The 26,364-nt window shown below is 49.7% G+C and overlaps 10 protein-coding genes across 12 annotated transcripts; 5 read left to right on the top strand and 5 right to left on the bottom strand.

Annotated features, from left to right (window-relative positions):
• Positions 1-1,738: 1,738 nt before the first annotated feature.
• Positions 1,739-2,780, top strand: AAFC00_003912 (uncharacterized protein; the record flags this gene model as incomplete). The annotated part of the gene is made up of 2 exons (XM_069343462.1): positions 1,739-1,997; positions 2,050-2,780. 2 exons carry the CDS (start codon positions 1,739-1,741, stop codon positions 2,778-2,780), a joined length of 990 nt encoding a protein of 329 aa, XP_069201285.1.
• Positions 2,781-3,425: 645 nt separating this feature from the next.
• On the top strand, positions 3,426-4,567 carry AAFC00_003911 (uncharacterized protein; the record flags this gene model as incomplete). The annotated part of the gene is made up of 4 exons (XM_069343461.1): positions 3,426-3,521; positions 3,639-4,236; positions 4,309-4,445; positions 4,499-4,567. The coding sequence occupies 4 exons, from the start codon at positions 3,426-3,428 to the stop codon at positions 4,565-4,567; spliced, it is 900 nt and encodes a 299-aa protein (XP_069201284.1).
• Positions 4,568-4,775: 208 nt separating this feature from the next.
• On the bottom strand, positions 4,776-7,081 carry AAFC00_003910 (uncharacterized protein; the record flags this gene model as incomplete). Its single annotated transcript, XM_069343459.1, has 2 exons — positions 4,776-6,852; positions 6,906-7,081. The coding sequence occupies 2 exons, from the start codon at positions 7,079-7,081 to the stop codon at positions 4,776-4,778; spliced, it is 2,253 nt and encodes a 750-aa protein (XP_069201283.1).
• Positions 7,082-7,757: 676 nt separating this feature from the next.
• AAFC00_003909 (uncharacterized protein) lies at positions 7,758-9,532 on the top strand (the record flags this gene model as incomplete). Its single annotated transcript, XM_069343458.1, has 3 exons — positions 7,758-7,865; positions 7,924-9,076; positions 9,138-9,532. The coding sequence occupies 3 exons, from the start codon at positions 7,758-7,760 to the stop codon at positions 9,530-9,532; spliced, it is 1,656 nt and encodes a 551-aa protein (XP_069201282.1).
• A 518-nt stretch (positions 9,533-10,050) lies between these two features.
• Positions 10,051-11,709, top strand: AAFC00_003908 (uncharacterized protein; the record flags this gene model as incomplete). Of its 2 annotated transcripts, XM_069343456.1 has the most annotated exons (4): positions 10,051-10,672; positions 10,736-11,417; positions 11,471-11,615; positions 11,671-11,709. In XM_069343456.1, the coding sequence occupies 4 exons, from the start codon at positions 10,051-10,053 to the stop codon at positions 11,707-11,709; spliced, it is 1,488 nt and encodes a 495-aa protein (XP_069201280.1). The 2 variants fall into 2 exon arrangements, with proteins under 2 accessions (XP_069201280.1, XP_069201281.1); XM_069343457.1 differs by having other exon boundaries at positions 10,051-11,417.
• A 129-nt stretch (positions 11,710-11,838) lies between these two features.
• AAFC00_003907 (uncharacterized protein) lies at positions 11,839-12,464 on the bottom strand (the record flags this gene model as incomplete). The annotated part of the gene is made up of 3 exons (XM_069343455.1): positions 11,839-11,943; positions 12,028-12,254; positions 12,407-12,464. The coding sequence occupies 3 exons, from the start codon at positions 12,462-12,464 to the stop codon at positions 11,839-11,841; spliced, it is 390 nt and encodes a 129-aa protein (XP_069201279.1).
• A 738-nt stretch (positions 12,465-13,202) lies between these two features.
• On the bottom strand, positions 13,203-14,663 carry AAFC00_003906 (uncharacterized protein; the record flags this gene model as incomplete). Its single annotated transcript, XM_069343454.1, has 5 exons — positions 13,203-13,276; positions 13,328-13,464; positions 13,531-13,858; positions 13,908-14,364; positions 14,418-14,663. 5 exons carry the CDS (start codon positions 14,661-14,663, stop codon positions 13,203-13,205), a joined length of 1,242 nt encoding a protein of 413 aa, XP_069201278.1.
• A 1,069-nt stretch (positions 14,664-15,732) lies between these two features.
• AAFC00_003905 (uncharacterized protein) lies at positions 15,733-16,858 on the bottom strand (the record flags this gene model as incomplete). The annotated part of the gene is made up of 4 exons (XM_069343453.1): positions 15,733-15,860; positions 15,919-16,334; positions 16,397-16,578; positions 16,631-16,858. The coding sequence occupies 4 exons, from the start codon at positions 16,856-16,858 to the stop codon at positions 15,733-15,735; spliced, it is 954 nt and encodes a 317-aa protein (XP_069201277.1).
• Positions 16,859-20,587: 3,729 nt separating this feature from the next.
• AAFC00_003904 (uncharacterized protein) lies at positions 20,588-22,687 on the top strand (the record flags this gene model as incomplete). 2 transcript variants are annotated; one of them, XM_069343451.1, is made up of 6 exons in its annotated part: positions 20,588-20,590; positions 20,826-21,054; positions 21,111-21,327; positions 21,387-21,549; positions 21,602-21,698; positions 21,759-22,687. In XM_069343451.1, the coding sequence occupies 6 exons, from the start codon at positions 20,588-20,590 to the stop codon at positions 22,685-22,687; spliced, it is 1,638 nt and encodes a 545-aa protein (XP_069201275.1). The 2 variants fall into 2 exon arrangements, with proteins under 2 accessions (XP_069201275.1, XP_069201276.1); XM_069343452.1 differs by lacking the exon at positions 20,588-20,590 and having other exon boundaries at positions 20,745-21,054.
• A 604-nt stretch (positions 22,688-23,291) lies between these two features.
• On the bottom strand, positions 23,292-24,190 carry AAFC00_003903 (uncharacterized protein; the record flags this gene model as incomplete). The annotated part of the gene is made up of 2 exons (XM_069343450.1): positions 23,292-24,086; positions 24,188-24,190. The coding sequence occupies 2 exons, from the start codon at positions 24,188-24,190 to the stop codon at positions 23,292-23,294; spliced, it is 798 nt and encodes a 265-aa protein (XP_069201274.1).
• Between the last annotated feature and the right edge of the window lie 2,174 nt (positions 24,191-26,364).

Raw genomic sequence — 26,364 nt, 5'->3', positions numbered from 1 at the left:
ATGGGCGACGACGGCGACGTAGTGCTAGACCACAACTTTTGAAAGGGCAGGTGCAGCGTGCGTAGGCAATGTGCAACCTCGATCCGGAGTTGAGATGCCGCAGGCCGAGAGAGCCGGATCCCTGACGTCACGAAGCTCGGCTAGACTTCCTACCTGGGCAAGATCAGTTTGCTAGGTAGATACCTTACCTTACCTACTCTATAGCACAGGTAGATTGAAACAACAATTGTCTCTCAGTCGTACTGGCGGTGTGATGGTGAACATTGCTGCATCAATAGCAGATATCGTGGTCGATAGTGTGCAGTATGCTCGAGGCATCGTTGTTTACTGTACTGTACAATTTCCAAATATATCTTCGACTTCCGGTATCCTGCATGTACTGTACTTCACCGTTTTCCAAAGCATCGTGCCTGCCTTACCGTAGACACGAAATGGCACAGACCCTCGTTGACGTCGCAGGCTCGATTTGGCTGTCGCTGCATCTCGATTGAGCCTTCGATCCCTTCGAGTACCGAGACATCTGGCCACCAGATGGATGATGCATTTGTGAAATATGCGTGGTTTAACTACCTGTACCTTACTGCACAATCCTGTGCTCGCGAGGGCTGCCTCTACTTCCGGCTTTACTTCTGTCTTTGCACTTACCTTGCGCTTATGGACGCTTGTCAGTCCTGCCGTGATGCCGCGGTGTTTTCGCCATCTTCAGACGGGTGTCGCACTCTCAGTACTGCATTTCCTGCGGGTAGTCCTTCCGCTCGACACTCGACATCGCAGTATTTCCAACGCTGCTTACGCGGTAGACTCGTATAGGTATGAGAGGTGCAAGAAGACTGATACGAGCCATCTAGAACCCTATCGGCTGGGGAAGCAATCTTGCATCAAACTAGTTTTTCGCGCCGCGTTCTCATGCTGTGCCAGCATGGCGTCCACAGAGAAATTGTACGCCGCACCTAATAGTGATTTCCGAATTGCTCCCGTATGAAGCTAGGAGCATCGTGGATTTACCATACAAGTATACTGATAAGTTAGATGACCATGATCCTCGCGGGTAGTTCGATTCGACAAGTGACGTGTTTTGTGGAGAGATGATAAGAGGCCATTACAGTTGTCGCTAAAAGCTCCATCCTCGGTACATGGCAGTATCATTGATGGCCAAGTGATACCCGTATGGTATGTCGATCCGATGATCAGGATGTCTATGGAGCGTCACGTCAGACAGGAGTCAGTACAACTACTCGGTAATATGATATTCCCGTTATAGCAGTATGTACATCCTGGCGGTGACCTCCAAAGTGATGCACGGCTCGAGGCGAGCTTCCAAGTGATGCTGATCGACTCTAACTTCTTGGTTTACCTGCAAGCAGATAAATTGTTATCCAACATGTTCGGTGTATCCACCGACGTGACGATATCCAGCCTACACCTCGCATCGGCTGTATGCATAACGGCAGGCTCAGAGACCGAGTCCACCTCGCTGTTCCTTGGAAAGTGTGTATGTTGACAGACCTGGCGCCCTAGTGATGCAATATAGTCATTCGAGGAATTCATGAGAATTACTCGGACACCTCTGATTTCACCGAAGCAATGACTCGGGCTGTGGAGTATCGCAAGATTTATGCTTTTTGACTCCACTCCAAGCAAGCAACAAGTGTCCAAACCTTGCTTAATCGCATAAGACAGCGGGTGCGCTTGGATATTGTTTCTCGACCTTGTTTTACCTTTGTCACAAGCGATAGTCATGTCAGAATCAACAGTCGAGCCACTTCGACTCGGCACCCGGAAGTCGCCTCTGGCGCTGGTTCAGACCGAGGGCGTCCGCGACAACCTGCAGAAGATTATCCCAGGGCGCTCAATTGAGATCCAGGCTCTGCACACCATTGGAGACAAAGACAAGGTTACCGCACTATATAACTTTGGAGAAAAGAGTCTATGGACAGCCGAGTTGGAAGAATTGCTCACTACCGGCAAACTAGATGTTGTAGTACATTGTCTCAAAGGTAGATTTCTATACGTCCTGTAGGTATATGCAATACTATAACAATTACCCAGACATGCCAACCAGGCTCCCAGGAACATGTGACTTGGCAACGATCCCCTTGCGCGATGACCCTCGCGATGCTCTCGTCGTAAAGACAGGCTTACCATACACAAACCTGAAGATGTTACCAGAAGGTGCCGTAGTGGGCACTTCATCAGTGCGACGTTCGGCGCAGCTACGCCGTCAGTATCCCCATCTGCGTTTTGCCAATCTTCGCGGAAACGTGGAAACACGACTGGCGAAGATTGACAATTCCGACGGCGAGTATACTTGCATGATCATGTCCGCCGCTGGGCTCGAGCGCATTGGGCTCAAACACCGCATAAATCAGTATCTGAGCTCTAAGAATGGCGGGATTTTCCATGCGGTCGGTCAGGGAGCACTTGGTCTAGAGATACGCAAGGGCGACACGAAAACTATGGAGTTACTGGACAAGTTGGCTGACCAGAAGTCTACTCTTGCGTGTCTCGCTGAGCGCAGCTTGTTGCGTGTGCTAGAGGGGGGGTGCAGTGTGCCAATTGGCGTCGAGACAGAATGGCTTGAGCAATCACAAGACCTCAGGATGAGGGCGATAGTAGTCAGTCTCGATGGCACGCAGGCTGTCGAAGACACCATTGATGCCAAAGTGCATACAAGTCATGAAGCTGAAGAACTCGGAAAGGAATTGGCTGCTCGGTTGGTCAAGGGAGGCGCTGATGCCATTTTGAAGGACATCAACACAAACCGACCATCGAAAGACTGAGTGCGAAGACATACTGATCAAAATTTCTCTTCGAGCGATACAACCCAGAGATTACAACCAACAAGAAGAGAAGAAACGCTGATGCCCGCTCCTCTCTTCGCCGCTCTCCTCTCTACATACTCTACATATAGCAATAGAACAAATTGACATCAGCTTAGTACCGACAACAGCATTTACCAAATCCTCTGAAGACACCGTCGTCTTTCCGAACGACTCAACACAACTCCTAGAAGAAGATGCGAGCCCAACACCAGGGTCGCCCTCGATACAGGCTACCGTCAAGACCTGCCCGCCATCTACAACAGGAAACTCGACGCGGACCACCGGCCACGATCGGACCTTCAGCACGGCACTTCTCCGCCCGAATGTCCCCACTTTCGCAGCCCCTCCAAAGCTCGCCCTTTAGCTGTCGGACCAGTCCGACTGGGCAGGGACAAATAATGACCCAATTACGCTCGAGATATGTAGATAGCGTAGAGGGCAATTGGATATATACCATTATAGACCGTGTACGATTATCTTCCGGTATCGACTTCATCACCTACTGAGATACGATCTGCCTTATTCACAATACGAACAATTATCTGTTGCTTCTAGTAATAAGTGATCAAATCAGTCCCGAGAATAAGAACAATTTACCTCACGATGGCAGAGAAAGAGATCGGCAGCCTCTTTGATGTCTCGGGCCGAGTCGCGCTCGTGACGGGAGGAAGTAGCGGCATCGGATTGATGATAGCAAAGGTATGTGTGATATTCCATCAAACTGCTGGACTTAATTCAAAGATGTGGCGTGGTTTCGAAATTGCTGTAGATAGTTCGTATGAGAAATTCACAGCATGCTGATGTTGTTGATAACAGGGTCTTGTGAGAAATGGAGTCAGAGTCTACATCACCGCTCTCGAGAGCGATCCGATATCAGATGTCGTAGACGAGCTGAACAAGCTCGGCGAGGGACGTGGTGGTAGCGCAGAAGGGTTCGCAAGCAATCTGATGACCAAGGAAGGCATAGCAGCAACAGCAGATTACATCAAGCAGCGCGAATCGCATCTCGACATATTAGTCTCCAATGCAGGAATTAGACGAGACACACCGAAGCCTTGCGATGTCTTGAAAGCTTCGATAGACGAACTCCAAGAATCCATGTGGGCGCATGAGGAAATCACTGGCTGGGAAGCCACATTCAAAGTCAACACAACAGCACACTATTTCCTATCAGTGGCATTGCTCAAACTACTCAAGACCGCCGGCAATCTTGACTTACCCGGTGGTGTCAAAGGGCGGGATGTTGGCAGAGGAGTGATTATTGTGACGAGCAGTTGCGCCAGTATGCACAATTGCACCAACGTCGATTTGATGAGTTACGCCACTAGCAAAGCCGCCACTGATCACCTTGTTGCCTTACTCGCGAGCAAATTCGGGAGATGGTACGTCAGAGTCAATGCGATAAACCCTGGATGTGAGTACTTTACCTTATGGAACACGACGGCGGAAGCCCGCATTTCAGCAAGGCTAATTTCGTGGCAAATAGTTGTTCCAAGCAACATGAACCCGGTGGGAGCAGAGGGAAACATGTTTGCCAACCTTTTCGACAAGGTTCCCGCACGCCGTGCCGGAAAATTGGAAGATATTGCTGGCACAGTATTGTACCTAAGCAGCCAAGCCGGAGTAAGTCCCAGGACCACCGTGCTTGTATGAGAGAAGCTGACCGGACGTGTTAGGCCTATGTCGATGGCACATGTCTTTGTTTAGACGGAGGCAGAATCCTCGTGGCTAATGGACAGGAATAAAAGGACTCGTCCCGTTGGTAAGGTGAGTGGAGGCAGGACGTGATGCTCCATCTAGATAATTTGACTTTCTTTGTACCGGAAAGGTGAAGGATTAATATGAAGCCTTAGAAGCCATGGTATACTCTCAGAATAGCGATATGTCTTATGAACCCATTCATTCTGTCCATTGATATCGACTTGAGGAGAGACATCCTTGCGGTCGTCAAGGTCATAGCTCTGGGCCTCCGTGGCCCCAGGCATCCGACGTAGAGCCAATGAAGTGCAGCATTTCTTCATCCAGGTCCATGTCAGCCGATGTGCCAAGACCGGCGGCCATGAATTGAGCCGCAGCCGTACCAAACGGCGTAGACGAGAGCCCAAAGTCGTCAGCCATTGCTGCTTCGACGAGCGCCCCAGGCGAGTTCAGGTCAATATTTGTCCTATTTGCCGAGGGCGACTCGATACCCTTGACTCGTTGCTGAAGGTCATCGTAAGACATGTTGCCGGTGCTGTAAACCGGGTAGGCCAGATCCGACTCATCATTGGGCTCCTGGCCCAGCTCAGATCCTCGGGACGGTATCTGGCTTGAGGTTTCTAGGTCTATTAGAGATCCGTGACCTGAGACATGGCTTTTCTGCGTACGCGGAGTAACTGGTGAGCCAGACGTAGCAAACGATTCCAACCGAGCCATGACATCCTGGACGATGTCCCTGCATTTGATGGCGGATGGGAACTTGCGCCCAAATGTCTCAAGCAAGTCGAGAACATGTGACAAGTCCTGCAACGCGTTGCACCGTTGGAGATAGGTCGTCAGTGGCTCCGGCTGAGCAGTGACCGAATAAATAAGTGTCAAAGTGGCCGTGAACACGGAGAAAAGGTTCAGCCAATTAAAGGCATAACGACCTTGACGCTTCATAGTAACAACTTGACTGATGAATGCTGATGAGGCCTCCGCGATGAAACCAACTTTCTCCAACGTAAGAACCGGGAAGAGTGGAGAAGGTCTGTACAGCATGAGTACATGTTGATAGTAATTGAGATCGAACCAGGCAGAAGAGAACTGCGGGATCGGTAGCGATTTAGACTGCGGGAGTGGAAAAGGCATGGCCCTGCGCCACTGGATCAGTTCTTGATGTAGATTCTGTTGTATGGTATCCCGCTCAGGTCCAGTCAGATTGCGATTCCTGTTCGAGTAGACCTGCTCAAATATCCTGCCGCAGATTCTTCGCAAAGCCAATATATGTAAGGGTACTGCTACAGCAGATGGACGAAGAGTAGACTGAGGGAGGATCATGTCTGGAAGGACATTCTCGTCATCAACATTAGCGAAGTTATCGATCTCCACATCGTGGTCTTGTATGCCGAAAGGACGACCGAGGGCAATGGATACAACACGATCCATCATATACAGGCTGAGGAACAGTCGCTTGCGATACTCCTGAACATCCAAAGGTAGCCGTTGAACGGCTGGCGAAGGTGCTGTGTGAAGTCCGACGCCGATTGCAATCCGTACTCCAACACCAACAAGATACCAAGTATTTGGGCCGACTTTGTTGAAAAAGGAGTACGAAACTTGCAAGAGTATGGCGCTCAAGGCAGCAGTGGCGCCAAAGCTGAGAGCACCTTCAAAGTGTTCCATAGCTCGATCGAAATATTGAAGTGACTCACTCTCATCGTCAACCAAGACGGACGATCGCGCCGTTGACCCAATGGCCAGAACCATCCACATAGTATACAGCCAGGTGTGCGACTTGAGGTCTAGATCCTCAGGCTGGGAATACATACGCAAAAGGTTCTCCGTGAAGGCAACCTTGCGCAAGAAAGGGTAAAGGGTGTGATTGTGCGACCAGTAGCAATCTGCTAGGTAGATTGCTTGCTCTTCACTGATCACTGACGCAATATCGAGCGTCGCACTGCTGTAGAGCACGGTATGAGCAGCGTGAGTAGGCGCAGAAGCCTCAACGACGCTTATCGAATCTCGACCGTTCGATGGCACACTTTCAAATGCAAAAGGGTACTGATCGGATTTGAGACGCTTCAACACGGCCTGCGTCAAGCGAGCGAATGATAGACCAGATGACTGACCAAGATATCGATCCGCTGTGGCTTCTAGGGAAAGCCATCTCAGCTCGCCCGCCAAAGAGTCACCGTCAGCATTTCGCTGAGTGATCTGGCCTGGACTAGAGGAGATGTCAAGGCCACCCCCTTCACTCAATGGTCCATGGCTGGAATTTCGGGATGCGCTTGTGCTCAGTTCTACCTGAGCTTCTAAGTGACGGACTTTATCTTCGAGACCTCGGACGTAGCTATGAGTTGTTAGTTAGTGATATACTACCAATAAGCGAATTGCATAACGCACGCGACAAGGAATACACCACTCTCTTCGTTCTGATCTTGGAAGCTGCACTGCACACTCGACAAGCGGCACGCTTCGCACTGTGGCAATGCGCGATCGCATCTTTTCTTCCGCGTATGACAACGCTTACAGGCCTGGTTAGCTCGGGCCAGCGAAGCTGTAGAGGCACTCTCGCTCATAATCAAATGATTCTCACGTTGTCGCGCGCAGTCGGAGGCACCACCGCTGTAGCAGGGCAATGTCGTTGGCCGCTACAGCGAATCGTGGGCCCCTTGCGCCTGCCAATCGGGCCCTGCGGTGGTCAAGCGAGCTCGTCGGGAAGCGATGAAGGGAAGACCGACGGAGGGGGGTATTGTTCGTTCAGTAAGGTAGTGAGTAAAGTTACGAGAGGATCACCAGATACTATCGTGAATTCGAGAGCTCGTGACCAACCGAGTGTATTGCTACAATATGATATGCCCCACGTATCTACAGGATACCAATAGATTGTATTGTCCAATCTGTGCACGGCATTTGGTCAGGACACAAAAAGTGACACGGAGAGGCGCGCCTTCCCAGCTCGGCGGAAGAGCCGATCTGCAAGCCCCCACCTTATCTCGGCTGTCATAAGCATTGGGACGGCGGGCCAAGCCCCTCTTTCAGTCCGTGCACCCCTCGCACCTTCTCCAGCGTCTCTGGGCCGGAGTCTTATCTGACCCTGGTGGACTCTATCGGCCAAACCGCAGCGGGGCATCGGACGCGGGCTGCTGAGGTTGGAAGATACTGGCGGACGCGAATTGAATATAAGGCAAGGACAGACTCGGTTTTTCCCTTGTAAGTTAAAAAAGCGTCTTTGTAGAATACACTTCGTCTAATATGGATTTGGGAAAGACTCCTCTGGACGTTGTCCTGCCTGTGACACTAAAAGGACAATCTGCTCTCTATATCTTGGTACTCGGCGCTGTCGCTTATGCGATATGGAAGGTGCGTGACCACGATTTGCTGAGCAACATGTCTCTTCGATACTAATACTTCTGCCCAGGCTATCACATATACCGATATCCCATACATCAAGGGAATCCCTGAGATTCCCGGAGCTGTTCCTATTGCGGGTCACTTGTTCAAGCTTGGTGAGGATCATGCCACAACCTGTGAAGGCTGGTGGCGAAAGCACAAGTGGTCAGTCTTCCAGATCAGACTCGGCAACACTCGCGCTGTCGTGGTGAACTCTTTCGATGACTGCCGTAAGATGCTCATCAGCAACCAATCTGCCGTCATCGACCGCCCAAAGCTCTACACCTTCCACGGTGTAATCTCATCCACCCAAGGTTTCACTATTGGTTCTTCTCCCTGGGATGAGAGCTGCAAGAACAAGCGCAAGGCCGCTGGTACCGCTCTCAGCAAGGTTGCTATGCGTGGCTACTACCCCATGCTTGATCTCGAGAGCTACTGCATCGTGAGAGACATGCAAAAGGACAGCCAGGCCGGCGCAATCGAGATCAGCGTGAGGCCATACATCCAACGCTATGCCCTCAACACCACATTGACATTGTGCTACGGTATCCGTATGGACGAGGTCTATGATACCCTTCTACGTGAAATCCTGCACGTCGGATCGGCCATCTCATTGCTGCGCTCCGCATCCGAGAACTACCAAGACTATATTCCTGCCCTCCGCTACATCCCAAACAACAAGAAGAATGCTCGCTCAAAGGAGCTCCGAGGCCGCAGAGACGCCTATCTCAACCTCTTGCTTGACAAGGTCAGGGATATGATCAAGGCCGGCACCGACAAGCCTTGTATCTCCGCGGCTATCCTCAAGGACCAAGAGACCAAATTGACCGGCGTTGAAGTCAGCTCGATCTGTCTATCACTAGTCTCTGGAGGTTTCGAGACCATCCCTGGAACCCTGACTTCTTGCATCGGTTCCCTTTCGACACCTGAAGGTCAAATCTGGCAGGACAGAGCATACGAGGATATCAAGCGCTACTATCCCAACATCAGCGACGCATGGGAGAACAGCTTTCAGGACGAGAAGGTGCCCTATCTCAATGCCATCATCAAGGAAGCCGGGAGATATTACACCGTCAGTTCCATGTCTCTCCCAAGAAAGACTGTGACCGAGGTCAACTGGAACGGCGCCATCATCCCTCCAAAGACCATGATCCTTATCAACGCTCAAGCAGGAAACCATGGTAAGTCTTATTGTGATGCATATATGGATAGTCTTCAATGCGGATACTAATTAATAATCAGATGTCGACCACTTCGGTCCCACCGGTAACAAGTTCGATCCCGAGCGATGGCTCGAGCCTATTGTTGCAGGTCAACCCTTTGTCGAAAAGCCATCCACTTTTGGTGTCGGTCATCTGTCTTTCGGCGCGGGCGCACGAGCATGCAGTGGCCAATTCATCGCTCAACGTCTTCTCTACTCTGCCTTGATCCGCATTCTAGCATCTTACAAGATCGTTGCGAGCGAGTCGGAGCCTCCAAACACTGACTACGTCGACTACAACCAGTTCAAGACTGCATTGGTCGCTATACCCAGAGATTTCAAGGTGAAGCTGGTCCCAAGAGACAACGCAGCCACTGTGGAGTGTCTCGCGGAAGCGGAGAAGAGGACCAAGGAGTACTACAAGCATGAAACATAAAAATAGCAATTGTCAAAAAGTCTAGGGAAGAATTATGCATACTCATTGAACTGTTGTTATCATGATACCACATAGAATTGTCCCAGTATGACTGTAATCTTGTGTGAACCGCATGACGTCTGTTAGTTATCGCTCCAAATCAACCCTTAAGTCTCATGCTTGCCTGAGAGTCCTGATATCCTATCGATCGATGTTATGAGTTTACAGAGCATCACTTGCAGTAGGGTATGCCAGCTTCGTGAATAGCTGAAAGTGCCTCACGCCGCGTTGTCGGACCTCCCGACCGTCTAGGTCTACGCCCTGCCATACCCCACTTTGCAACTACTTGCATCCCTGGATTTGACCCCACACCACTTCCTTCCAAGATAATGGTTAATTAACTTTCACTTCGGCGCGTTGCTGCATACTGCGATAAGCTTTGCGGAATGTAAGGTCATATGTTTTTAAGTCTACAGTGACCTTCATCATGTTCCGTGGTAAGCAATTTCTGAGAGACGTTCACGTCTTATTTTTTCAAGATGTTTGCAATAATTTGTGTTCTCCTTGTCTTCGTTGTCTACTATTTCGTTCTCCAGCCCTTTCTCATCAGTCCATTGAGAAAAATACCTGGACCGAAATCCTATGCGATCACTAAATGGCGACTCGCATTCGAGGATTATCGCGGACGACGTACTCGTTCAATCGACAGTCTTCACAGGAAGTATGGACCTGTTGTCCGCATTGGCCCCAACGAAGTGCATTTCAATAGCTCGACCTCTTTACGCAAGATATATGGCGCAGGTAGTGGTTTCGAAAGAACCAGCTTCTACCGCATGTTTGATGTGTATGGAAAACAGAACCTGTTCACCTTCGAGTCGAGCAAAGCCCATGGCGCCCGGAAGAAGTTACTAGCACATGCTTATTCCAAATCCGAGATGTTGACTTCAATAAGCCCGATGATCGAGAGCAGAGTCCAAGAATACATGGAGTTTCTACAAAATCACATCGACAAGCCGAACGACATCTTCACAACATTGCACTATTTCTCTCTGGACAGCATCACGCATTTCTTGTATGGCGCCAAATTCGGTGGCACGTTCGCTGTGACTGGCAATGCAGCACATCGTGCCTTGCTTCTTGACATTCTTGATCCTTCACGCCGTAAGCTTTCGTGGTTCGCAGTGCACCTTCCGAAGCTCACAAAATGGCTATATACTCGCACAGCGACGATGGAGAAGATGATCGCCCCCTTGCTACCAATGTCCAAGCCGGCAACTTACACAGCTATCCGAGCGCATGCTCTGCAAGCATTCGAGATGTCAAAGCAAGCAGTGGCCAAAAATGGTCTGGATGATATCAAGGGCCAAGCATTGATCGCTGATCTATGGCCTCATCATCAGCGAAACAAATCCGGGGGTCTGGATGATCTGGAGTTGGCATCTGAATGCGCAGATCACCTCCTGGCGGGGATTGATACTACAGCTGACTCATTGATGTTCCTAATCTGGGTGCTTTCGCTGCCTGAGAATGAGATGGTACAGCAGAAGCTCTCGCGTGAAGTCAGAAACGTCTCGCCCGACTCTCCTAGCCATGACTTCCCCTCTGTACGATCGGCCGCTCAGCTTCCGTATCTAGATGCAGTGATAAAGGAGACTCTGCGTCTATATTCTCCTCTGCCAGCTTCGGAGCCCAGATGCATGCCTAATCAGGCCACCGTGATCGATGGTTACTCGATCCCAGCTGGTACGATCGTATGCGCATCTGCGTATTCCATCAACCGCAATGATAATGTTTACGAAGATCCTTTAGAGTTTGATCCAGATCGATGGCTGGACGAGAAGGGACAAATGACCGCAAAATCGTCCTTTGCTTTTTCCGCTGGCGGCAGAATGTGCATTGGCATGCAGTGAGTATTGTTGCTCTAATGTTTACAATTATATGTACTAATGCAGTTTCTAGCCTCGCTACAGCGGAAATGACAACTTTGGTCACTGCCATATACAGAAACTATACAACTCACATCGCACCAGGGTTCGAAGGAAAGTCTCCTGCTATAACCTCGCGTTTCGAGCTCTTCTTTGACGAAAGCATGCCACATATCGAGGTAAGCTTTATCAGATACATTATACTAGATGCAAATAGCTGACGAAAACTCTCAGGAACACACATGCATGATTAACTTTAAGAAAATTGTATGACGGGACAAGGAATTAGTAGAAAAAATCGTTCTTTTTGGTGTCTATAATTCAATACGTCTTGAGGTCACGCACGTTCATACTGCTCATAATCTTTCATGTTCCACACTTGCGTCGAAGATGATGGACCAATCAAGAAGTTCCAGCGGCAGCAATCAGGTTCATCTCGCAGAGCGCATCAGCAGGAAGCGACTTGATGAAGACGCATGTGCGCGGAGGCTTAGGATCAGGCATAATCTGTACCACTGTCAGAAATCTATGCTTGCCATATACGCCATCGACACGATCTTCGGCCTGCATCATCTTCCAGTAGTGACCTACCCTCGTGTACACCTCGTTAAAAGCCTTATAATTCGACTCTTCCGTCAAGAAGATGTTGGCAGCCAGAACTCTGTCCAGGCCCGATCCACTGGCCTCTAGGATCGCCGAGAGGTTCGCGAACATCTGCTCTGCTTGGGCGCCGACTTCCGGTGAGACGAGCTTGCCGCTGACATCACCGCCGATCTGACCTGTCGTATAGACTACGCCGTTGTAGACTTTTGCGTGGTCTGGATGTAGGATCAGTGGATATGGTCTTGTCGTTGGATAGAATGGAATGTCATGTGAAAGTCAGGAGAACAAGCCAGACAAGATGCAAAGTTCGGTGATCAAGTTTTCTACTTTTAATCTTTTGCAAGGATATGATATAGTGTCAACTTACGGAAAAGACCAGGGGGAAAGGCACATGCCTTGTCTGAGAGAACGGGAGTGATAGACATGATGTGAGTAAAACGCCAAGACTTGTTGGAGCTTAAGGTATAGAAGATAAGTAGAATCGCGTTCTCGACTTAGGATGACTGCTAGACTGAGAGTCTATGATTGAAATATAATTTCAATACGCCTTTTCTCCCGAATGTCAGCGATAGAACATAATATGACCATAGGGGTGGCTGTCGGATATGCCAAGACAAATAATTGACTCGAGTATCAAAGATAGGCGGAGTGTCGGGCGCTCCGCCAAAGACTCCGCATCTCCTTCTGAACCAAAGATTGCCAACATTGTTGTTATTCGGATATCTGCACAGCGTCACTCATGCATAATTAGACATTGCGACTGTGATATGCTACTATGCCAGCATTGTTATGCAAAGCGCTTCACAGTGTTGGGAGTACATGGTGCTTCCGTCTCAGAGTCCCTTCCTTTCCAACACTATATACTCTTGATGCAATCCACATATAGGTATGTGGTATCAGTGACCAGTTGAGACGGCTATATCCTTATGGAAGAGGCCTTTGGAGCTACGGGCATGGATAGGCGGCTCTGAGATCTCCGTCATCCCCAAGATACATGAATCATTGTCATGCGCTCCCACAGTTGCCAGAGCACCAGACTTCACAAAATTTCATGGCTCCGACGTGAGAGGATACTCTGTAATGAATCTTCCATAGAAGACCTGATGTGACAGTTGGTGTTCGTTCAGCTGCTATTTACGCAACTTCGATCCTGTGGCTCCGCTTTACCAGGCCAACGAGCTAGCAGTGGCAGTGCCGCAGGCAGACGACGCAGCTCCAGCCTCGAGCTCACTGCATACTTCCCAAAGTCAGAAAGACGAATTGAGTTCAATTACAGACTCTGACTTACTCTCGTCTGCAATCTTGCATGTTGCACTGACGGCATCCTGTCTGGTCGCTGGATACATTTTCTTGCCGGCCGCACGTTCTGCTTTGGCGTGCTTCACTACATCAGCCAGAATCGTCTGTTGGCCTTGCACATCCATGCTGATTAATGGCTATGTTAGCATCGGGTGGCTCTCAAGATGCAATAGCATCATCGGCTGTACTTACGTTGCACCAGTGACCTTGATGTCCTGATAGATCCTCTCGAGTTCCATCACACTTGCCGTAACCTCTGATTTGGTTTTGTTGATCGAGTCAGGCTCCATAGTTGATTTCTGGCTAGAGAGCAGAGTGCAAGAAACATTGCATTTACCTGCGGACAAGGGCGTTATGTCAAGAAGAAGTGCAGCTCCACTTCTCGAAGATGAAACAACATGCGACAGCAAAAGCTCTTGTGAGTGACGATAGGAACTGCTCCAGTAGGCCAGATGGAGTGCGGCGAACACTGAAGCTGGTGCTGAGTCAACAGCGGTGATGTCGAAGCATGATGCCGACTCTGCGAAATGTTCAATACCAGACAACCGATTCCGCAGATTCATACTGACCAGCCAATTTCCAGTTGAACGCGCCCTCCACTTCCCACTTGTCTTGCACAGTCATCGTAGAAGTCACACCAAGCCATTCCAGAAGCGGCGGCTCTGGAGCGCTTTCTTCGAAATCAAGATTCACGAGAACTAGTCCGCTGCCATTCGTCACACACTTGACCTCGAATAAGCTGTTCGCCTCCTTGTCAAAGCCAGGGACATTCTCGAATTTGGGGGCTTTGACTAGTTTGCCCTTCGTGTCGTAACTCCAGCCATGATACCGGCATCCAAGTACTAAGCTGGATCCCGTGGGTTTGGTAGTGATCGTGTACGCGCGGTGGCGGCATACATTGTGGAAAGCACGGATGACATCGTCTTTGCCTTTGACAAGAAAGATGGGATACCCAGCTGGCGTGTTGACGCTCACATAGGCTCCAGACTTTGGGAAACTGCTTACATGCGCTGTTTGGATCCACGCCTGAACAGAAGAGCGTCAGTATACCATCGTATGAGGGGATTCATTATACATACTTTGCTGAAAAGAGCACGTTTCTCGAGAGCCAGATGTTGCTCAGATGTCCACCATCCCTCGGACACATCAGGTTCTTGACTGACGGAAGCCGAATTCTCGTCGTTGACGTCGGCGACTTGATGATTTCCCTTGAGGGATTGGTCCTGGGAATAGTAACGTAGCAGGTACAGTAGTAAATTTGGTAAGAGCAGACAGGCGATCGTGGCAACTGCCGCTGTAGAAAGTAGTGACACGCTCATCGCCATTGTTATCAATCAATCACGACGCGCAAATTTTCGAGTATAGTAATTGCCGTCCGCCTCGTGTATTTCTAATGGTACTTCTTGATACCATATAGAATCTATGAGACTTTTGAAGGAGTAACATCATCTTTACCAGCTCTCGATATACAAGCTGGACAGATTTACCAGAACAGGAAGAGAATAGAGCTCTTAATCCTTTGGATGCACATGTCCGGGGTCGCTGATAGGTGGGTAAAACTCCGCCTGAGTCCTGCAGGGAAGCATCACAAAGCGTAAGGTATGATCACCAAATAACCTATCTCCCCGAAATTCAAATGCCACCGTGCTCCCTGGGGTTTATCTTTAGATCTACTCTACGTACAGTACTTGTGAAGTCCTCCGTCGATTCCGAGGTACGGGTGGCACAAATAGACAACGTTTCATTGGTCGCTAGCATGCGCAGGGAAACAAGGGTACTCATGCAGATCAATCAATAGAACTCAGCGCACCCTAGATAGCACTCTCTATATGATTTCTCTTGAGCGTCTTGATCTGATCTGGGTAGCTCAGTATGGGGCAGTCAGTCCAGAGACGGGGTTTGCATTATCCAGCCAAAGCTCAAGCGCTCTCGGATTAGCTTTGTGAGGGGCTTTCCTATCGCTGTCCCCGAAAGCTACTGCATACTCATGCCTACACTCATACTTGTGATCTAGGTTGTGTTGTTCTTGGGTTATGTGGGATCTAGCCTGTGAGTGATGTTGAAAGGACGAATTGTAGGTAAAGTTTGATCATAATGCTTTCCTCAGCACGATCTGTCGTCAGATACAATGGGTTTCCCTCACTTTCTTTCATAATACCGGCAAGATGACGGATGGCTTCGGCCTCGGTGGGTACTTCCCAGTGTATCTTGGGTGACGCTGAATCTACGTGATCGTAAACTCCTGGTGCATGTAATGCGCAGAACTAGGATTAGACATGGATAGATAAAATTAACCATGACTGCTTATCGCTCCTGACCGAGGCCATGAGGTAAATACTTGTATCGGGTTCAGGATACAATTGGATTGCTTATATGACACCTAGCAATGGCTTTTCAAACAACAAGGCTGCGTGCGTCTGGGCCAGCCGGATGCTCCTTGTCAAGCTCGGAGGCAGCCATCTTCTCCTTTCTGTCCTTGTCGAACTGTGCTGTCACGAGTTCAAATACACGTTGTTGATAGTCTGATACCAGCATTAGTGTCTTCGTACTTGACATGGCAAAGGGCAGAATTTGACTTACAAGCAACTCCGGACTCCTTCACGGGGTTCAGGATGCCTTCGGAGTAGACACCTCTCTCCAAATTCTCCTGTGCCTTCTCACACAACTCGTAGTCTTCAAGTGCGACCTGACGGACAAATTTGAAGTACTCCTCGAACTTCTCGCCGGACTCGACATGGAAGTAGTCAAACTCCATACGAGTGGTTCCCGGCTCCTCCGTTGGACAGACGCGGAAGGTAGACATGCCGCCACCATAGACGTTCAAGGTGCAGTTTGGGAAGAAGTATAAGAAGAGACCGTCATCTGGCTTCTTGGGATCGGCAATGTGACGGCACCAATTAGAGTGGTTGATGACATTGTAGAATGTAGGGGGGTAAAGGACAGAAAATGCCGGATGAGTATACTGGCAATGCAAGCATTCCTGGTATCCATCAACCCTACGAGCAAGCATCAGTTTAGTGTTCTTTGAGATCCTCAGCCAAGTACAGGACACTCTAACATGGTCTTCCAGTTAAAATGGCCCTCATACGCGATGCTGCGCTTGTATGGCCTCTTGGAGAAATCCACAGTGTCTAGTGTCTCTTCCAGATCGGGGAAGAAGTCTTCGAACGAGGGAGCTTCGTCGGAGATTGTTGTGAAGAGCAGGCCAGTCTTTGTGAGATGGCTTCGGAGTTCCTTACCCTGCAATATAATGAGTGGTTGAAGCAAGTTTCGAGACGATGCGATCTCATACATCATAATCTCTGGAGACCTTGATGTCACGCTTGTCGCTGGAGCCAGCAGTAGGACAGACTGTCACTGCGACTTGGGCAAATTCATATCTGACAGGGTTTCCCTCCTCGAACTTCACCTGTGGTCCCAGAAGATACCAGGCTCGTAGGAACACCGCCCTTCTCTCCAGTTGGTACAGTGGAGAACTACGAAACCAAGAGGCGGGTAGGGTGTGCGTTGCAGATGACATGATGATTGGAGGTTTTGTGGCGGAGATACGTCTAAAATGGCTAGTATGAAGTATGCCTATTGCTCGACTATATCAATCATAAGAGGGACTGTAACGGTGTTTCATGCTTGTAGCACTTCCCTGGGCTCTTGACGGAACTCGATACCACATTTGGCTGTATTTACCGGATGATTACTGCCTGTAAACCCTTCTTACCGTGATCTTGGTGCTATCGCAATGGGTGCCATCCTTATCGCCAAGGATCTCCTTCTCGTAGATCATGCGACACACTGTGCGTCATGCTGTGGCAAGACTTACAACACTGCAGCATTCGACTTGTCCGTTTGGTCAGTAGCAGCGACTACAGTATCAATGGTCTGGCTGGATTGATGGGCGACGTCCATGTCCTTGTAGAACAAAAGACAGGATAATCATCAGTCATATTAGTGAATCATCCCCACTTGTGCTTATCTGATCCTTTGCATGCAGAGGCCACAGTGTATGTATCAAGGGTTGCATCAGCTGCCGAGCCAGTGTGCTCGAAACCTGCCTAACGGAACGCAGAGCATTCTGTGATCCAACATCCGCCCTATATTACCTTAGTTGCCATGATTCGTCTTATGCTCGAGTGATATGTGCATGAAAGGGAGACAGGTCCTTATACAAGAGAGGTGCAGCATCTCTGCATCAGCATGAATATCGACAAAAGGTTTTATCAACGGAGCTGGATGCTTTCCATCACAACGACAAGCTTGATGGACTCTCGATAAAGAAATCGAACTCATTGGCTCGATAGATGCACGGTCCAGATTTGGTCTTTTAGCTCCCGCTGATGCTCGATTCATGTCAGGCTAATCTTGGCATTATTCATAGGATGCATAAGGTAAGGTAGGCGCAAGTGGTCAGCATCTACAAGTACTGTATCTACTGTAAGATGTTGTTCGAACCATAAACTGGACTACAAAATATGAACCTCATCCACCTCTTCATCTTCGTTTGCCGAATCTGTCCGAGTCCCGCACCCAATCATGCCATCTGCTGAGTCTCAAAAGCTCTCGGTTCTTCTGACAAGTCCGGAGACAATCGCGAGTCGACATATTGTCACATAGGCTCTGTTCTTGCATCGAGCCGAGTTCTTCACCGTAGCCCGAATATAAGATCGACTGGACAGCCCAATGTACAGCGAAACCGTAAGTCATTCCACCCAACTTTACCCCGTCGAGTTGGTGGTCCATCGTGGTTTGTTATAGATCGACCGGTCCAACCCCATGGATCCTTATACGGTAAAGCCGGGGTCGACTCCGAAGAATTACCGCCGATCGCTGATCGTTGATCCTCCTGTTGCGCATTTTTCTGCAAGAAGTCTTTCGTCGCAAATGTGAGGCGCCTTGTAAGGTCATCGTACTCATCTCATTTCATCGGATGACATGCTTTTTTTCTGTATTCGACAGGGCAGCGTGGTCGCGGCCCTTGAAATCTTGTCAATACATCGTACATTGAGATATCACACTACCCCAGTACAAACAGGCGAATATGGCGTCGGGCACGTCATGGACTGGTAACACAGTCAGCACAATATTGTACAACCAACAAGCCATTCCTGGAAAAGGGCAAGGACTGGTCGCGAGTCAAAGTATTGCCCCTGGGACGTGTATCATAAGTGAAAGTCCACTTTTCACTACAGAAGGCATTACCGAAGAGAAACAAATTGCAGCCATTGTCAGAGCCTTGCCGAAGGATTCGCAACGAGCATTTCTCACCCTACACAACAATCGGCCAGGAAAAGATCCTTTCAGCAATATTATTCGATCCAATGCGTACCCTCTGGGTTCTGGTGCAGACGTAGGAGGTGTTTTCCCTGTTGTCGCTCGCATTAATCATAGCTGCAAGCCGAATTGCCAGCAGGCTTGGAACTCAATCTTGCAGAAAGAGACAGTATATGCAATCTGTGATATGGCTGTTGGTGATGAGATCACCATGTCATATCACGTCGGTGGCACCTCTTCAGAGCGTCGCGAGATATTGAAAGAGTTCTTCGGCTTTGATTGCGCTTGCGAGCTGTGCGCACTGCCCAAGGACGAGCTGGAGCTCAGTGATGCGCGACAAAGCAAGGCGCGACAACTCGACGAAGCCATCGGCGATCCGAAAAGAGCGAGGATGTCACCGGAACGAGCATTAGCTGACTGTCGCTCGTTGTTGGCAGTTTTCGAGGAGGAAGGTATTCGAGACTCCAGGATCCATCGTGTATACTACGACGCATTCCAGCTGTGTAATATGCACAGTGATCAGGCCCGAGCGAAAGTCTTCGCGCAGAGATGCCTTGAGAAGAGGATCATGTGTGAGGGAACCGAAAGTCCTGATGTTATCGATATGCTGGCCATAGTCAAGTCGCCCTCGAGACACTCGAGTTATGGCTCCACGAAGAAATGGGCGCAGTCGACTGAGAAGATTCCCCAAGGACTTGATGCGAAAGGTTTCGAAGACTGGCTATGGAGACAGGATCTCTAATTTGGACGTAATGAAGTCGTATCTTGTTTAGGGCCCTCGCTGTCATGCGATTAATTGACGACTTCAGCAATCCGACTTGCCTATAATGGATCCGGCGCATTAAAGGAGTTCAATTAGATGACCGTTCCAAATTCCAAACACCTTTGGTAAATTTCTCTAGCCCATCTTTTAATTGCACGACCAATGGACCACGAGACACGAGACGCCGAGACGTCACGCACACGCATCGATGACTGCGATGGAGTCTTCTTATCTGGCCTCAACGCACATATCCAGGTTTGCGTGGTTGGAGTCGTGGTCTGTACAATGATGATTGATGCTTATAGTCGCTAAGTCATCGTTTCAGGCTGGACAGTACCTCGTAGATATCGATCGCTCACGCACAAGCTATAGAGACACGCATACACATGCAAATCTTATGAACGGAGCACAAACTCAGAATTCCTCTGCCAAATTGCCCTCCTTATCGATGTCGTCACGTTAATGATCCTGCCGCCTCATCATCTTTCACACCTGTTTTGATAACTAGGAATCAATTGACTGTACGCATCAAGCCATATGGACATTGCTGCAAGTATACTGGCTCTGATTAGGAGTGCATATCCTATCAATCACGAATGCATGGGTTCATGCTTGCATATGCGTGTGCTGATTCTCCCGCACGCAATAGAACCATTGAATGGCGAGCTAACGAAAGCTTAAAAGCGACTTCTTGGTTCTCGACCCTTTCCACGGCTGGGAGTCTACCGCCCATAAACTTTCTATCGACAAGTTGTGGTTAAACATGACCAACCCCATAAAAGAGAGTTGTGTTTATCAGAAACGCCAAGGACAGCGTCTGCCAAGACTCGCAATATCTTCCTGCTAACAGTGGATATTACAACCCACATAATGCCCCCCACTCCCCGCGAACCACAATCATCACTAGTAATGATAAACTCGTTCTCCACGAGACATTCCTCCCCAGCCTCCTCTATCATACGGAAGGTGAGTACAGATCATCGGATCTGCCTATGATTCGATCATACGACCCACATGACGCTATCGACTTCGGGACAATTAAGTGGCCACAGGTGCTGATAACACTGAAAGCGTGGACCCGCATGCGCCTAAACCATGCCGATGGATAGGCGGCTGTCTTGTACCCACAGATAGCGCGCGGTGGCTCCGCGCATATCTTATCTATACGGCATCTGACAGAAAGTCCAGGTCTACGCTCTCTATTAACTCGGAGGCATATCTATGGTAAGCCTGGCACATAATCAATCTTGTGAAATATATTCTGTGCCTGTATCGCTAGTCAAGAAGCGGAGACAGACAGACAGCTGAGAGCCATTCATCGTTCCTAGATCTGCACCCCGTTGCTCACACTTCTCTCCTCTACTTGTTATTCCCATCGATGGCAGCCCCAAATGATTTTGTCTCTGAGGTTCACACGGTGGAGAAATTTGACGTGAAGACTAACACTATCGACTCTCAGAAAGGCAGCGATGTCGAGATCGGCGAGAGCGATCTCATCACTGCGGGCTCTGCCCACCTGCAGCGCAAGCTCGGCGGAAAGCAGGTGCAACTATTTGCAATTGGAGCCTCGATAGGTACCGTGGTGTTCGTCAGTATGGGCTCGCAACTCCCCATCAGTGGTCCTGCTGGATTGTTTTTGGCCTTTGCGATATGGTCTATGGTGGCCTACGGTGTCAATGAATGCTTTGGTGAGCTACTACGAACCTGTCTTGGTAAGGGGCCCACGACTTACGTCTTCGTACAGCCGAGATGGTCTGCTATGCGCCTGTTCCAGCGCCTTTCATTCGATTCTCTGGCGAATGGGTAGATGACGCTCTGGGTTTTACGCAGTCCTGGGTGTTCTTCTTCAACCAAGTCTTGCTCATCCCCTTCGAGATGACTGCCTTCCATCGCCTGATTGGCTTTTGGACGGACAAGCTGCCGGTGGAAGCAACCGTTTTCATTCTCATCTTTCTCTACTGGTGTGTGAAAAATCAATACGATTGATGCCGTGTATGTACATACTGACACTATTAAACAGCCTCACGAATTGCGTGTCTGTCGGCTGGTACGGCCAAGCCGAATTCTATCTGTCGATTGGCAAAGTCATCCTTATCTTCCTTTGCTTCGGCTTCACGATCGTGACCATGCTCGGCGGTAATCCCTTACATGATCGTTATGGGTTCCGCTATTGGGACAACCCAGTGAGTTTCATCGCGAATTAGCAGGTGTCGATCACAGGTCTGACGTTTATAGGGTGCTTTTGCGGAATATCTCACTGGCGGAAGCACTGGCAGATTTCTAGGATTCTTGAGCAGTCTCACTTTCGCAACGTTCACAGTTGCCGGTCCTGGTAAGAGCAGACGTCCAGAAATGCGCGCTTGCAATCTTCACGCTGATTCGAATACTACAGAGTTCATTGCGATGGTAGCTGCAGAGACCAAATCACCACGTCGCATTCTCCCTGCTGCTTACAAGTCCTTCCCTTTCCGCCTTCTGTTCTTCTTCTGCGGTTCCGCCCTCGCGGTTGGCATCTGCATTCCTTACAACGACCCTACCCTGAACGCGATTCTGAACGGTGAGGCGGGCGGATCAGGAACATCTGCCGCTTCTCCGTATGTCATTGCCATGCAGCGTCTCCAGATCTCTGGATTACCGCATTTCTTCAACGCTGTCATCATGACATCGGTCTTCTCGGCAGGCAACGGTTACGTCTTCACAAGCAGTCGCACGCTTTATTCCATGGCTCTGGAAGGCCGTGCGCCTAAGATCTTCACCAAGACACTTCGATCGGGTGTACCCATCTATTCCGTCCTCGCATGCATCGCCTTTTGCTTGCTCGCCTTGCTCAACGTCAGCGACAACTCGGCGAAAGTCATGAACTACTTTGTGGACCTGGTCACGACGAATCAGCTGCTGAACTACATGACGACATGCATTACTTATGTTCACTTTTACTACGCCATGAAACGTCAAGGCCGCTCGCGGGATTCGCTGCCTTATAAGGGCATCTTCCAACCTTACACGGCGTACATTTGCATTTTCATGACCTTCCTCATGACTCTGCTGCTAGGTTTCTACATCTTTTTCCCCGGCCAATGGGACCTGAAGTTTTTCTTCCTGGACTACACCTTCCTCGTTCTGTATCCCATTGCGTTCTTCGGCTGGAAATGGGCCAAGAAGACAAAGTACCACCGACTGGGTACTGCAGATCTCAGTTTGGGCGGAGACGTCAAGGAGATTGATGATTATGAAGAACTGACCGAAGTCAAGCCGTTGACTGGAATATCCGGCTGGATGGAGAGGATATTCGGCGGTGTTTATGATAAAAAGAACAATTAGAATGGTCTCTTGTAGACGGACTTTTGTCATTCGTGTACTGTATATACACCAGAATTGATCGTCTATGTACTTAGATGTCTTATATGACGCGAGCGAGTCACGCATTGCTTACTGTCGTACGATCCCAGAAGATGCCCGTCTACTGATTTTTCGTCATAGTACAAGGGTCCATTCATGGAGCGACAGACATGAGTATTGCCAAACGGACTGTCCGACAGCGCTGTACAAGGACAAGTTCCTCGCTACAACAAAAGTCTCTTGTATCGGCAAGCATGCCTCATGTACCTTCGCAGGATTAAAGTCAAGAACGCACACACCAGGTATTCGAGACCCTTTGACCGGCCTCTCTAAAGGAACGGCGTTCTGGAAGCTCAAATGCGCAAAGTTCTCGTGAGGAGCATCTCGGGACGGCCCTGCCAGAGCGATTTCGACGGCATGTGCTCGCCCTTGGTGAAAAACGAAATCGATCATCGCTCCTGATGCTCTCCTCGGAGATGTGCATACAGAATTGTTCAACTAAGACTCTGGCGTTTTGCAGCGAAGAGCTGAACCTTCAGAATCGGCGTATATTCAGGCGTCGCATTCAATGCCTTCTTGAGCTTGTTTACTTTTTGATGCCGAATTGAGGGTTCTGTTCCATTGTTTGCCCGATGAAGCCTCGGAGTGCTGCCCACCTGTTTGCAGTAGCATCACCCTCCGCTGTCGCAGCAGTATTCGCAGTAGTCGCAGCAGGTGCAGAAGCAGCAGTAACAGGAGCAGCAGGAGTAACAGCAGCAGTCATCTGCGCGAGATTCTTTCCGAACCTCTCCATTTCCTTGCCTTCGAGCGCGGCTTTTCTCTTGGCCGCACCGGGTCGAGACTTGAGCGTTTTCATCTGCATTTTGCCTGATACCCCCGTCGTGTCATTTGATGACTTCTTGATCGATTTCCGCACGTTGACCATGCTCGCTAAAGCGCCTAGCATGTCGTTTTCCTTTGCTGTTTTCGTCTGATCATTGCTGTTCTCGTCGTCTTCACTCATCATGCCCTCCCAATCATCATCATCATCGTCATTTTCTTCAAGTTCAGGCAACGCATCAACCAACCCCTCGAGCTTCACCATTAGTTGCTTCTCCTTCTCCCTCGCTTTGCCCCGCGCCCCACCTCTCTTCGAAGGCTTCTTATTCGCCTTTTCGATCTTGGACATGAACGCAGAGTGCTTCATGATGCGCTTGTCGCGCTTGCTGCTCGCGAAGGACGAGAAGGCTGAGCTGGCGTCGTGGTCGTTGCTGTCGTTGTTTCCTCCTGTGGAGGCATCGAGGTCCGAGATGGTTGTGTTGGAGGCGGGTGTGTAGCTTGCTGCTGGGCGCGATTTGGCGGCGATTTTGGCGCGCATGCCGGCGCGTTTCTTAATTGGTGCCTGAGGTTGGATTAGATATTGGTCTTGACTTGGCATGGTAATTACACATGTCTCAAATGGATGCTCGCAGCACTCAGTAGAGGGAAGGAGCGGGTTCTTACCATTTTCGGTGTGTTTTGTGGATGAAGGAAGCCGCTCAAAACTTTTCAGAATGTAATGTTCGAAGACAACTGTCTGGCTACTTGGTCACTTCTTCGTCTTGTTGCTCGTTCCGAGGATTGATCGTTCTAGTTGAGTCTGAACGTAGATGCTCGTAACAAGGTCTATCCGTAATTATACAAAACCATAATCTTTTTCACGAAACCTGCGGCCAAAACCTTGATGGCGGAGATGAGCTCGGACCTCGTGTCTCCGCCTCCGCAATCCCTCGGTCCTTGGCATCACTACTATCACATGTCGTATATCATCGTATCAGAGAAGAGCGGGATCAAGTAGTCGCATGTACGATGGCATCCTCGCTGACATGGCTGAATGTGCAAAAGTGATAGGGAAACAGGGAGACGTCATGAAACTTGTGGAAAAGTGATATAACAGAGTCTTCTTAGGGTCAAGGAATGCGATGCTGGAGTGTCCACCTAGTCATCGGTGAGATCTATGACTACAGTGGATTTTCTTTCCTTCTCTATTCCAGGCCTTCCTCGAACCCCTAGTGTCGGCAAGATCTGTGGTGCCGCCGTAACAACAGGCCCACCAGGGACTACTGCTTGCCCCGCTGGTGCTTTCGATGCCGTCTCAAAATGACGCAAGCGTGCCTGTGCGATGAGTCTTCTTCTTGCTTCCGGGGGCACCTCTTGCTCCCTGCCAAGTGGTTGCCTAAGAGGACTCACCGCTAAAGGTCCTGGTGGAGATATTGCATGAGGTTGAACGACTGGCGGTGGATACGGACCTCTGATACTGTGCGGGTGTGTTGGTGCCGAAGCGACCGCTGGCCTTTTCGGTTTCGATGGTCCACACTGAGGCTTTATGGGCGTCTTGGTCCTCAATACGTCAAGCGCGACCAGTATTTGCTCAACCTCGTACTCGAACCTCTTTGCTAGTTTGAGCTGATTCAAGTCCTTGTCGTTCATTGGGAGTAGACTCTTCAGACCATGTAGGTCCGTGAGCACCTCAGAGGATGTATCGACGATCCGTGAAGCGCATGCGTTCACAAACGCATCCGTGTGCTCACGCAAGTCCGTCGCAAGCTGCGTCAGAAATGCTCTGGCTCTCTTGCAGACCTCAGCTCCTGAGGCATGATCCTGAGCGGACGTAATATCTCTCTTCCGGGCAAACTCCATGCATTGGTCCCAGACGATCAGCGCTTTCCCATTGATTGTGTTCAAGAGTCTCGTTCGTGCAGCACGCAGCTGATCTTCTAGCGCGACTTGGTATGCAATCCGATCGTCCAGGGTCCTACTCTTATACCTGGCCGTTGCAAGGCCAGTTGATTCAAATATGTGCTGTATCTGATGTTCAAGACACTGTGCTAGTGAAGCGTGAGCGTGAGCTGGAGCTGGATAGCTCTTCCTTTGTACATCAACGTTGTGATTTGTGAAACTTGATTCACAGTTATTCCCTGAGAACGCAAGATCGACTTCTTCCCTCGCAGGAAACGAGCAATGAACCTTAGATGGCTCCAGGGTCGATGAAGAAGATTCTCCTCCAGGGTGTACTCCGGGAGTGATCCACACCTGGATTCCTTCTTGTTGTAGCGCGTCACTTTCTGCGACGGAGAGGTTTTGCAATGCCCTTGGCTTGCGGAACTTTGGCAACTCATCGTTGACCGGTAAGCGTGAATCACCCGAAAGGTCTGCGGGCGACGCTTTTTCTGGATCAGTCTGGGCACTTTTCCAGGATGGATCTCGTGATTCCACCACGAGATCACCACGGGCAGATGTGCTCGGAAGTCTGGCAACATCTGGTACACGACCTCCCGGCCTGCCAGAAGAGCCGTTGATTTTTGCTTTCTTGACTGCCGATGAAATCTCCTCGGTAGCCACACCACTCTTTCTCTTACCCTTTCGTGACAGTCCAGCTGCTTCTTGCAGTCGCTCGAGCTCCGACGATCCGATGGCTCGCTTGAGCAGACATGTCAGAATCTCCGCCTCAATATGTTCGCCCGGGTTCCACCTGTTTCCCTTCTTGTCGGTCCAGATACTCCAGTTCTCGTCGGGAGGTTGGAGCCCGAGGTTGAGATTAGAGCAGCGCAACGGATCAAGAGTGAGCAATGACACGGTTCTTGTAGTCCTCAGCAGTTTTACCTCGCTTATGGTGTAGCATGATCCCAAAAGTGCTAGGG

The sequence above is a fragment of the Neodothiora populina genome (genome assembly GCF_041146345.1).
Source record: "Neodothiora populina strain CPC 39397 chromosome Unknown canker_contig_16, whole genome shotgun sequence".
In the NCBI taxonomy this organism is placed as follows: Eukaryota; Fungi; Ascomycota; class Dothideomycetes; order Dothideales; family Dothioraceae; genus Neodothiora; species Neodothiora populina.
The sequence above is the reverse complement of the archived record's forward strand: the minus strand, read 5'-3'. Positions and strand labels throughout refer to the sequence as shown.